The 13,317-nt window shown below is 34.5% G+C and overlaps 1 protein-coding gene across 8 annotated transcripts in view; it reads left to right on the top strand.

Annotated features, from left to right (window-relative positions):
* Window positions 1-13,317, top strand: part of AKAP3 (A-kinase anchoring protein 3) — a 34,375-nt gene that overhangs the window by 3,557 nt on the left and 17,501 nt on the right. For 6 of the 8 annotated variants that reach the window (XM_041736368.1, XM_041736369.1, XM_041736366.1 and 3 more), the window contains exons 3-4: window positions 1,810-1,915; window positions 4,468-4,563. In XM_041736368.1, the coding sequence (XP_041592302.1) occupies window positions 4,468-4,563 (96 nt within the window). In that variant the 5' untranslated portion in view covers window positions 1,810-1,915. The remainder of the gene's footprint in view (window positions 1-1,809; window positions 1,916-4,467; window positions 4,564-13,317) is intronic. The other 2 variants (XM_041736367.1, XM_041736371.1) reach the window with 1 other exon arrangement.

The following is a 13,317-nucleotide window of genomic DNA, read 5'->3' as shown; positions in this document are numbered from 1 at the left end:
TTAGTTTCCTAGTCTGTAAAATGAGGATGTTAGAATAAATGGTTTCTAGGGTCCATTTATCTATACATTGTATAGAATTAGCTTTCTCTCCTCATCAAATTTTTTTTTATGATAGTCACAGAGAGAGAAAGAGAGAGAGGCAGAGACACAGGCAGAGGGAGAAGCAGGCTCCATGCACCGGGAGCCCGATATGGGATTCGATCCCGGGTCTCCAGGATCGTGCCCTGGGCCGGAGGCAGGCGCCAAACCGCTGCACCACCCAGGGATACCTCCTCATCAAATTTAATAGATAATACAACGCATCCTTTTTCTTTTGTATTTTCTACCCTAACTCCAGGATATTATTCACCAACTTTGGACTTAAGATATTTATGAATCTGTTCATTGGCTCCATTAAACTCTAGATTTTCCTTCCCTCTTTTTCATTTTATTATGGGAAATGTATACAGAGTTAGAAGTCTCAATATCATTACCGTCAAAGATATTTAAGTACCTCATATAACTATAATTATCCAGGACAATTTAGGGAGTTTAAAGTCTGAAATAAGTTTCATGGATGCAGATAAAAATGCAGAAGATATAGTAAGTAGAATGAAACATTAGTACACATAATTGGAAATGTTTGCTGGATATACATGACTAAAAGATGTACTTTCTGTTTGTGAAAGAAGTACAAGAGCACTCTTGAAATATTGACTTATTTGTATTATTGGGATGGGAAGGTCTTTAATAAATCATTGAATAAATACTAATACCTTGGCTATGTCTCTAGGGTGAACTTATATCCAATAGGAATTAAGCTATTAGGAAAAATCCAATAGGAATTAAGCTAATAGGAAAGACTGAATGTGTGGTTTACCATCATAGCAAACTGGAGCAAACCATTTTTTGGTTGTTCTCAGATTCTCCTACTTAAGAAAGAAAAATTTACACTATCCGGAATTAGAAATAGGCAGTATTCCTGTATTCACTCTTTCAGCAGATAATTATTAAACACCAACTTTAAGACACTAGTTACTATGAGGGTTAACAAGATGAGTAAGAAAAGGCATCTGCCCTCAGAAAGCCATCTAATTAAAGAGATGAAATATTTGTGATCAGTTAAAGGACTAGATGGAATGTTGAAGCAAAATATGATGAAAATATTGGAGAAGTAATCACATTCAGTTAGGTACTTAGAAAATATTTCATAGATGGGGTAGGTAAGCTTTGTCCTGAGCTATCAAGCAAGGGTGGGATTTAGAGAGACATTACTAGTGGGCTGTGTGGGTATGCCAGTGTGAAAGTACAATGCCCTTGTGTCTTCTATTTAAATGTCTTAGAAGAGGAAGTATAAGGAAGATCTTTGATCTGGAAGCTAGAGCTAACATTATCAATTCCCTTCACAACATGAAGATGTATATTTCTCTCAAGTCCCCAAAAGAATATTTACAAAGTGCTTTGAGATCCATGAATTCAGGATACTTATTCTTCATTCTAGCTACTTATTTTCTGACTTCTTAGTCAAGAAGTTTGAAAGTAAGCTAAATACTTTTAGTTTTGTCATTGTTAAATAAGCCTACATATCACTGATTTGGAAGTGGAGAATAACAATAGTCATTTCAGAAAGTGTTGGCCGAAAGATGGAGCCTTTTTTTTTTTTTTTTTGTCACCTTGGAACCATCAGACTGTACCCAGAATAAGATCTGGACTTTAAATTTGAATGTCATGTTGTGCTCATGACATGTGAAAAATAGTATTACTTGGTAATAAAAACAATAGGGTTCACATGTAAAATTAGTCATTTTTATTTGTGTCTTTCCATTGCAGATCCCTTATATTTCATGGCAGGAGGGGTGGGTAAGTTTAGGAATAGTGAAGACAACAACAAATTAATCGAGCTTTCCTCATATCTCAGAACCTGTCCTCAGTAAGAGTAAGTCATCACATAATTTCCTTACTTTTGTATGTAATCTTTCTTGATTTTTAATTGCAATATATAGCTTAAATAAGTCAGGAGGTCCTGTTGATTTTGTTGTCTTCTATTAGTAGTTCAATAAGATAAAATATCAGTGGAGATTGAAAGGTAAGCTTCTGGGTTTCACTTGTTCTGTCAACAATTCAGAGCAAACTGTTTCCAAGTTTCCTCATTCTCTGTCCAAGTAATAATAGCATCCATTCCTTTATTCATGGTAATGACTCAAACATAAGAATATTAGCATATATGAGTTGCTGAGAGCAATAAAGGACTTCATAGACATTAAGAACCCCTTGTTATGGTTTAAAATAACCATTAAAATGAGATAGCAAAGAATGTTAGAAAATTTTAGAAAATTTTTAAGGAAAAGATAAATAAAAATAAATCTGGAGCTGGCAAGTTGTTCTCAGAGAGAATCCCTAGGCCCGGGGATTCTCATTGTTATGTAGATGTACATTAGAATCACCGAGGATGCTTTTATGAAATTCAATGCCTAAGTCTCCCGACCCCAAAACCATTGAAGATTCTTTGGGAGGTAGTATCACAGATTCAGTATCTTTAAACAGTTCTCCATCTAATCAGGGAGGAAAACCCTCTGCGTATCCAGGGAAACTATTGTATTACAACGTCAGGAAGAGTAAGAGAAACGGTATCCCTAATCTGAGTTAGTGATTGGGTGTGAAAACAGGTACAAATCCTTGTGGGAGCAAAGGACCAGTAGCTCTTAAAAGGTCTTCTATTTTCTTTTTAGTAATTATTTGTAATATTCTACATAACAAAAATAATAAATCCATTTATAAATAAGCTTAAATAATTTGTGCAATTTGTATTTGATTTGTGTTGGTTTTATTTTGAGGGAGGATGTCAACCCCCCCCCCCAAAGTCTTTTAACACAAATATTTCCAATTAACCAGATATTCAACTCTTAATAATGCTTAACTTACTTCAAGTAATTTTTTATAAAATGCATTTTCACTGTAAAAAATTAAGATAAACTTTTGGACTTTACTGTAACAGTTTAAAACAATTTATAGCAATTTTATGTTTTTACTATTTTATTTATCTATTTGAGAGAGAGAGAGAGAGAGCACGAGGTGGGGGAAAGCAGAGAAGGAGAAGCATACTCCCTGGTAAGCGGGGAGCCTGATTTGTAGCTTAATCCCAGGACCCTTGGATCATGACCTGAGCCACATGTAGACACTTAACTGACTGAGCCACCCAGGCGCCCCATAACAATTTTAAATAAATGTTTTATTTTGTTCAAATCAAGTATATATATATCTTATATATAACGTATATATTATATATAAAGCATACATATATATATACTTTTTAAAGATATTTACATTAGAAGGGAAAATTTGGCCATCTTATTCCACCTTGTTGAGAAGTATAGATGTAAGCAAAGTTTATAATGAAAGAAGGGAACTTCAATGTAATGGTAATGGAAGTCTGACATGGAAAAAGAGGTCAAAGAGAAGCTTCTCATACTTGTAGATTATCAGTGGACAAATATTATAATAATTAGCCATGTTTTCAAGGACTACCAAATAAGATGCCATGCTATGGAAAGTGAACAAGACTAAGGTCAAAGTTCTAGGAATAAGGGATATTATGCTAAATTTTGAGGTGAGCAAAAAGCAAGTAAAAGCAATTCTTTCACTGAAAAGAGACAATAAATAAAAGAAGAAAGTGGTAGCAGCTAGAGTGAGGCTTGGAGTAGGAGAAGACAACTAAAATGATTATCAGTTTTCTAGTTTGGAAGACTAGCTAGATGGCAGTGCCATTACTGAGATTAGGGAGTAGAGCACAGTACTGGGAGGATTGAACCATCAACATCAACAAGGCATCCACACAAAGGTCCATTTGATAGTGCATGTGGCATCCCTTTTCTCTTGGCATCCAGAGTTTGGCTGATCCATAGAGACTAAGAATTTCCCCAAGATCCTTGGGTATTTGGAGAGGGACTGGTCTTAAGGAGAAGCTTCTAAGACATGCGGCTAATATAAGTTAAGTTAGTGCTCTAGAAATTAATGAAAATGAAGCATATATTACTTTAAAAATAAGTTGGTGAAGCAAAAATATTAAGTTGGTGGGACAAGAACAGGCAGGGAAAATACAAATTAATTCTATTTTGATCATATTGAGTTTTGAGTGTCTACTGAAAATCCAGGATATGGAAAGGCTGTCAAGCAAGGACACATAGCAGGGCAGGGCTTCATAGGTTCATTCATGAACAAATTGTATTAAGTACCTCTAGCATATAACAGGCATTGGCCTGAGTACTAGAAATAAATATATTTAAGAAATCCTCCTGCAGTGGAGAACTGGGAATGAAGAGATCTTCATTCTCAGTAGGTAGGTTGAAGTAGCTCTTGGGACAGGACTCTACTGAAAGCATTGCTCCTGTTTTCTACATCTCAGCTATTTGCCTTATTTCTCCTTACTTTCATGTAACTTGTCCCTTTGATGACCATTTCTCTTTCTCTCTTTTATTTTTTCTATTCCAGATGTCAGATAAGGTTGACTGGTTACAAAGCCAAAATGGAGTATGCAAAGTTGATATCTATTCACCTGGAGACAGCCAACCCCAGGACTGGAAAATGGTAAGCATCCATCTCTTGATAAATACTCATTTAGGAATAAATGGAGTACCATTAAGAGTAGGCTTATGCTCTTCACCACCACTGCCTACCTCTTATTTTTGAAGGTGAAATTCTTGGGGAAAAACACAAGCTCCTCTAGACCAAAAAATTCCTATTCATATTGTTTTGGAGGCAAAATTCTATAATATGATAATTTCATAGAAGAAATATAATTAATGCAAAACCTATATATTACAGCTGTAAATTTTTTTAAATTTTCAAACAGAAAGGGATTGGATTTCAAATAGAAATGTTACAAAGTTCATAGAAACTATTTTTTTAAATTTAAGGTGCCTCAAAATTCTCAGAATTATAAGCTCTCATCTAAGTAACATTTATTAAGTGCTTAGTATCAGGCACTGTAAGTCAGGGTCCGGTCAGAAGATGGAGACCATAGCACACAATTTGATATTAAAAATTTTAGTGAAAGATAGTTAACAAGTTAACTACTAAACACTGTAAGACCCTGAGAGTTTCAGAAGTAGCAAATATAGAGAGCAGCTACTACCCCTAGGTTGCAAGAGAGTGAACAGGAAGAGACTAAGAACTCACAGTAGTTACCTCTCCTTCAGCCAAGGTGGCTTCAGATTTCTTTGGAGAGAGTATGGCTTGCCACAGGAGGACTAGCCTGCTGGGGCAGAAGATGCTTGCCAGAGGATGCAAGTGCACCAGAAGTGCGGCATCTCTCCAGTACCCTCTACTAACAAAGCCAGCTGCCAAAGAAGAAATGTTTAGAGGGGTCCAGTTCCAATGTCACAGAGCAAGGCAAAGAAAGGTGGACTTGGAGTTGAGAGACAGTCATGGATGACTGGCGTAGACCCTGTGCTGAGTCCTAGAGTCAGAGATGTAAAAACAAATTAGACAGAATTCTTTTTTTTAGGATCTCATAATCTAATGAAATCACTATGGTAATTCCCATCCTTACTATTATTATTTATCAAACACCTATTTGCATACAATATTCTATTTATACCCATCTTCTATTTTCCAAAATCTATTTGATCTGTCTTATGTAGCCTAAGAGAGATAATACTATCAAATCTACATAAGACATTAATATGTATAGATAATAAATATCCAATTATTATAGAGTAAGTGCCAACCAAAACAGCTGCTATTAGATCTTTTGTTTACCTCTGCTCTTTCATGTAGAAAAATAAAAGATAGATGAATTTCAATACTAAATCAAATTTAAAAAGTCATAATTTTTCATTAAGGGAGGAGCACTCTGGGGAATGAAAAAAAGAAAAGAAAAAGAAACAATTACTGCCCTCATAGACCTTACAATTAATTTGGGAAAATAAAAAATATAAATATAATCGAAAAATTAGCCTAATTATAAGAAGTTCATGATAATTTGCCAAGTGAATTTTCTGGCAATAATTGGATTAGGTGTTTAAAGTACAGATCAAAGTGGGAAGTGGTCAGGGAAAATTTCATAAAGTGTATTTAACAGAGCTAGAGGTGAAGAATAGGATGGTAGGTATATGTGTTGACTTCAAACTAAGGTACTGGAGCAGAAGATGGCTGAGGAGAGAAAATTAAACTTTTTTTATATTCTCCTTCATGGATGTGAAAATTTTCCCTGGCCTTAATTAAGAAAGATTCAGAAATCATTTGGCATCCACCTTCTCCAGCTGCCTTTGATACTACTGTATAAGAAGAGAGTTAAAGTTTGCAAGAAGGGAATGGGGTTTGGAAGAGATGGGATGTTTGTAGACTGCACTGATAGAAAAGCACATGAAAGGTTAGCCTTTCATTAACCACTTTTGCAAAATCCTCCTGGGTCAAGTGGAATAATGGACATAAGGTGCATACTTTTTAGATTTAAAAAATGTAAACGGGCAATAAAAACCTAAAAACACAGAAGACTAACACAGTTATTTATACTCCATCATAAAACTGTGTGCTATGCTATATGTTTTTAATGCTCTGGGAAAAGAATCAAAAAAGATAAAAGAATAAGCCCCACATCTGCATTATGAGAAGACTTTCATATACATGTTATAGCCCAATTACAGAAACATACCTATTTGCAGAATGTTCTTATAGAAACTGTAGGTGAGGGATCCCTGGGTGGCACAGCGGTTTGGCGCCTGCCTTTGGCCCAGGGCGCGATCCTGGAGACCCGGGATCGAATCCCACATCGGGCTCCTGGTGCATGGAGCCTGCTTCTCCCTCTGCCTGTGTCTCTGCCTCTCTCTCTCTCTCTCTCTGTGACTATCATAAACAAATAAAAATTAAAAAAAAAACTGTAGGTGAAATCTGGTATAAATAATTTCTTAGTCTCATCTTCCTAGATATGCCTATCTTTAAATAAGTGGGTAATATTAAGGGATAATTTTCAAAAAAAATAGTATAAAGTCAAGACTCTCAATCAGATATGAAAATGAACACATGTTAAAGATTTTATTTAACTCATTAATGAGGAGACTGGAGAGGTGTTACAACCAGTTCAAAGAAGAATTTAAAAAGAGATGTATTACAGATCAGGAATATTAAAATGAATGTACAAGTAGAGGCAAAACTAGCCTCTTCTACAGTGGGGAAGGGAAGGGAGCTGAACCCCTTACTAGACAGAATTTACATGTCTACAGATATGAAGAATTATTCTGCATTGTTGTCAATTATCTAAAGCTAACAGTTGTAAAATACTTCCCATAGATTCAGTATCTGATTATGTGGGAGGCTGTAAACAATGCTTAGTCTATAAATTGTAGACTATAGACAATGCATTATTTTCTATTGGAGCATGATTTTTTTTTCCCTACAGTTACCTCCATTTCAATAAATCTCAAAATAAGGTGATTTTGATAACAAAATCAGGCTAATATCTTCAGACTTAGTCAGTTATTTACATAGATAAACCAGATAGGCCATAGCAACCAGATAGGCCTTAAGTTTGCTTTACTGGAAGTTTTCATAAAGAAGCTCTGGTTGAACTTTTTTTTAAAGGCCTCCATTATTTGCTATCCTGACACTAGGAAGATGAGACTAAGAAATTCTTTCTACCAGATTTCACCTATAGTTTCTATAAAAACAAGAATATATACCACTGGGATTCCCTGAAACCATTATTCCTAAATACAGTTAAGTTATACTAATAAAAACTTTTAGGCAAAGTACTTTTCATTTTTCTATTTCATTAAAAAAATGTGGGGAAGGCGAAGTATATAATTTAAAAAAAGAGAGAGAAAGTAAGGTATAATTGTGAACTGTTGTACACCAGCTAAAGTGCAGACTGGCAGACAACTTTCTATAGCCATATACATTCCTTCATAACCAAGTGGCAGAAATGGACATATTTATTAACAGACCAAAAGATATAGCCTCTCTATCACAATAAAAAATAATAAGCAAAAAAAAAACCATAAGAATCAAAAGCATATAACCTATTTTTAATCATCAATGTTTCAATATTCTACCTTACTTAGAAATTATCAAAATATCCAATGAATATCCATTAAATAACAGTGTTTTAAGTTACATAAAGATGTTGTAAATTTACCATCAAGCGTTGAGTTGTTGAATACTATAAAATATAATAACTTGAAATAAAGTTTTTTAGAATAATATCCAAGTTGAATAAACACAAATATATATTTTTCATGATCTTAAACATAAAGTAGAAGTAATATTAGCTTGCTGGATTTGTATAACCTGTATAAGTTTATGAAGAGCATATCAAAGTAAAAAGTGCATACTTGCATTATACTTCATACTGATAAATCATAAAGGACAGCTGTTTTTATTAAATCAAAATTATTAAACTTACCTTGTTTGCCAAAGGTTATCCTAAATTATGTGACGTTAAGCTCCTAAAATTTTTCTGGGTTAGGTTCTTTAAGAGTACTTTACCAGTCAGAAAAAGATCCTTTATTTAAGGGACTTTATAATCTAATTTGGCATCATATGGAAGTAGGAAGATATTATTGCTTACATTTAATGTTTTTCTGAATGACAAATACTGATAGCTTATAGCCTAAATTCTAAACTTTCAGCCATTAGATTCAAATGTCCAGTTTTCAACAACAATCACAAAGAAACAGGAAAAGTGTGACTCACTCAAAGGAAAAAGTAGGCCAACAGAAATTGTGTCTGAAAAAGACCTGATGATGGCAGATCCACTAGACGTAGACTACAAAACAACTGTCTTGGGATTTCTGGGTGGCTTAGTCAGTTAAGTGTCTGCCTTCAGCTCAGGTCATGGACCCAGGTTCTGAAATTGAGCTCTGTGTCAGGCTTCTGGCTTCTCCCTTTCCCTCTGCCCCTCCTCCCCCATTAATGCTTTCTCTTGCACTCTCTCTCTCTCTCAAATAAATAAAGAAAAAACATATTAAAAAGCAAAATGAACGACTGTCTTAAAGATGTTCAAAGAAATAAATATGGAGAAAGTAAAAAAAAGTGTATGAACAAAATAGATATATCAATAAAGAGGTAGAAAACCTAGAGTAACCTAAAAGAAATTCTGTAGATGAAAAGTATAATAACCGAAATGAAAATTTCACTGAAGGGATTTGGAGGCAGATTTGAGCAGGCAGAGGAAGGAATCAGCAAACTTGAAAATAGAACCATGGAAATTATCAACTCTAAGGAACAAAGAGAAGAGATTGAGGAAAAGTGAACACAGAACCAAAGGGGCCTGCGGGACACCATCAAGCAAACATACATTGTGGGAACCTCAGTAGGAGAAGAGAAAGAGAAAGGGCAGAGAGAATATTTGAAGAAATAATGGCTTAAAGCTTTGCAAATCCGATGAGAGACATGAATATAAATATCCAAGAAGTTCAACAAACTCCAACAAAGATGAACTCAAAGATACCCATGCTGAGACACATTATAATCAAACTTTCAAAAAACAAGGATGAATGGAATATTAGTAGAAGTTTTTGATACTTCCGTGTCTGAACCACAAAAGTCTCCCATTCAGTTCTCAGTGATCTTGATTGTTCCTTATACACTTGAAGAATAGGTTTTGAGGCCCTAGGGGAGAGTAAAACCATGCAAAAGCAGAGCCTAGGTCCCTGAGTCACTGCAAAGAAAGCTTCTTATTGAATGTCCTCTCTAAACAAAGTGATTGAGAAATACTCCTGTTTCCTTATACCACTAGTACTTCAGGGGTTATCTGACTTAAAACTAGCATTATCCCAAATAATATATTTTGCTTGTGTCATCTTGCTGCCAGAAATGCCCACTTTGTTATATCTATCAAATGTTTAGAACTCCATCTCAAATGCCACTGCTTTTTCTAGTTATCCACCCAAAGCTGTATGTCCCTTTTGTAACATTAAACATATCTTTTTATTATTTTATAGCACCAATCACATAGTATTTAGTAATATCTGTGTTCATAGTTCATCTCTACAGTAGACTTTATGTTTCTAGAAGGCAAAGATCATATTTCTTTCATCTTTATATGTCCCACAATATCTAATAGAGTGTATTGCACACAGATACTATATATATATTGAATTATGCAGGTGGTTTGTGTTACACATTACCTCCCCTAAATCCCTAAATCACTTCTTCAGTAGAGGACCATCAGGTTGGTCCTCCTGGTGGATAGTTTGTATATTTGAACCTGATTTTCCATTTCTTGAATGCAGTCTCTGCTCTGACCTGACCACCTTTTCTCTGTCTCTTTCTCAGACATGCTTATAGGCAGCTTTCTTTCCTGAAACTTCTTCTGAAGGCTAAATTATGTCCGTATAGAATTTCCCATTTGTTACTGATCTTTGGTTCAGAAAAACAATTTTTTAAAAAATTCATCACAGGAATTCAGAAAGTAGTTTCCCGACAACTCCCACTGGTCTGATAGGAATGAATCACAGTACACATCCCTAGCCATACTGTCTTCCAGCATTCTCTTTTCCAGAGCACCACTCTCCTATGCATATGGGAAGTCAAGTTTTATTCCTAATACTCTGACAGATGGTTAAGTTTGTTTCACTGCATTACTCTAAAAATCAAGCTTATTGACTTTTCTTACTCTTCTCTTACCTCTTCTGAAATTTAACCTTAATTTGAAATGTTTGAGTAGTATTATCTCATATACACACTCTAAGAGTACAAATTTTTGTGCATATTATCTCATTTAATACTAATTGCAACTACATGGTGAAATTATTAAAACTAATAATAATTACCATATGATCCAGGAAGTCCACTTCAAGTGTATATCTGAAGGAAACAAAATCAGTATTTCAAAGAGATATCTATACCCTATGTTTATTGCAGCATTATTCACAATAGTCAAGACATAAAAGCAACATAAGTGTCCATCCATGGATGAATGAATAAAAAAAATGTGGTGTATATACACAATAGAATATTATCCAGCCATAAATAGAAGGAAGTCTTGCCATTTGCAATAGCATAGATGGATCTAGAGGGTGTTAAGCTAAGTGAAATAAGTCAGACAGAGAAAGACAAATACCATATGATCCCACTTACATGTGGAAACTTAAAAAATAAAACTCACAGATACAGAGAACAGATGGGTGGTGTGAGAGTGAGCAAAATGGGTGAAGAGAGTCAAAAGGTATAGACTTGCAGCTATAAAATAAATAAGTCCTGGGGATTTAATGTACAGCATACTGACCATAGTTAATTATACTGTATTGTATATCGGATGTTGCAAAGAAAGTAGATCTTAAGCATTCTTATCACAAGAAAATTAATTTTGAACTATGTGTGGTGAAGGATGTTAACTAGACTTATTGTGGTGATCATTTTGCAATATACACAAATATTGAGTCACTATATTGCCCATTTGAAACTAATATAATTTTATGTCAATTAAATCTCAATAAAAAATAATAAACTTTCAGCATGCATCAAAAGTAATCACAGAAACACAAGACTCCCCTGTCCAGAAATCAAAGAGCTCTTCTTCCAAGTGGGCACAAAATTCTTAATTACTTTGAGGTTGAGATGGGCAAAAAATACTAGCAAAACAAACTTTCCATTGTTTTACCCAACAGAGAATAGATCTCTATAAACAATTAGTCCATTAAAGAGATCACTGCCACCAATGACTATTAGCCCTAAAGGAACAAAAATGAAAAGCCAATGCAAAATTAATACAGAGGAAAATTAAAACTAGAAAAAAAACATAATATCTGCAAAGTTCTATTGCCACCTTAGATTCACTTCTGAGGTCAAAGAAAAAGAATGCATGCACCTAGTACACTTCCCTCAGGATGACATTTACCTCTGTTAGGTGAATCCATTGGACATCTTGGCAAAGACTTCAAAAACTGTTAAAAGATTTTTAGAGAAGGATGAAATAATGACTTTCCTACATGTATAAAAATAAGCTCATGGTGGGGCTCAGACTGGGTGCCTCAGTCCTTTAAGTGTCAGACTCTTGATCTCAGATCTTGATCTCATGGTCATTAGCTCAAGACTCGTGTTGGGCTCCATGCTGGATGTGGAGCCTGCTTTTAATTAATTAATTAACTAATTAATTAAAATAACATGGTAAAGATTTTAATCATTAACAAGGAACTGGTGAGATTCAAAGGAGAATTTAAAAAAACACATATTATAGATCAGGAATATTGAAGTGAATGTGCAAATGGAGGCAAAATACAGTGGAACCTTCTCTGGTCAGAATTAACATGTATAAACAAGAATTATACTGCAATTGCTATCCATTATCTACAAGATTGTAACATAGCTTCAAGAGAATCAGAAGCAGAAAATGTGGAAGGCTGTGCTATAGCTTATGCATAGTTTTCCACTGAAGTATGAAATTTCCCTGAAGTAGCTATTATTCAAATTAGGAGAACCATTTAAAAGGACTTTGCCCCAAACACCATGGCCCACAGACAGGTTAAACCAGCCCCATAGCAGACTGGCGAAACTGCTTTTCTCTGCTTTCCAAGTCATCAAAACATAGCAGTGTACTGCAGGTGTGGAGAGCCAGTTCTAGAGTCAGAACTGGATTTGAATACTAAACTCCATCATGTGGAGGCTATGAGATACTAGCCAATTTATGTAACCTAAGCTACAGTTTGCTCACCTATGAAACCAAAACAATACCTCTCCTGCAGTCTGTATATGAGGAGCAAGTGAAATAATGTGTGTAAAGCACTCAGCACAGTGCCTGGCAAACACAAGTATTTAAGAAATAGTAACTAGTAACCTATGTGACACTTGGTAGTTAAAATACCAAATTATTCTTTAAAAATGGACAATACTTGTAGTCATTCCTAGATAGACATTACTCTAATAATCACAGTGCTCCTTTACATTTGATAGTAAATAGGACGTTTTCACTTCTTATTTTGGTCTATGTTCAGATGAAAATTATAAATTGCAGTGGGGGAATATATAAATATATACATGTGCTTATCACAGCTAGTGTCCATTAAAGAATCTATATTCGTTCAAAACTAATAATTGTCCACAGATATTAACTCATTAATTATAAATTAGATTGTTCAGTTAAGTGATATCAAATAGTTCATTGGAAACCATTTAACATATCAAGACTGTGCTTGTATAGCCCAGCAAAGTGATTAATTATGCACAATTGTCCTTGAATTCTCTAATTTTTTGAAAACTATAGTTGTACTAAGAGACCTAAATAAAAACAGGTAAGCCCTAGAAAATAGCAAGTAATACAAATATAAGAAAATTTTGATTCAGTTTAAATGCTAATTCTGCTACATAGCTATAAATATCAGATCTTAAGGATGTATGTTGTTA

Source organism: Vulpes lagopus, chromosome 21 (genome assembly GCF_018345385.1).
Source record: "Vulpes lagopus strain Blue_001 chromosome 21, ASM1834538v1, whole genome shotgun sequence".
NCBI classification, from domain to species: domain Eukaryota; kingdom Metazoa; phylum Chordata; class Mammalia; order Carnivora; family Canidae; genus Vulpes; species Vulpes lagopus.
The sequence above is the reverse complement of the archived record's forward strand: the minus strand, read 5'-3'. Positions and strand labels throughout refer to the sequence as shown.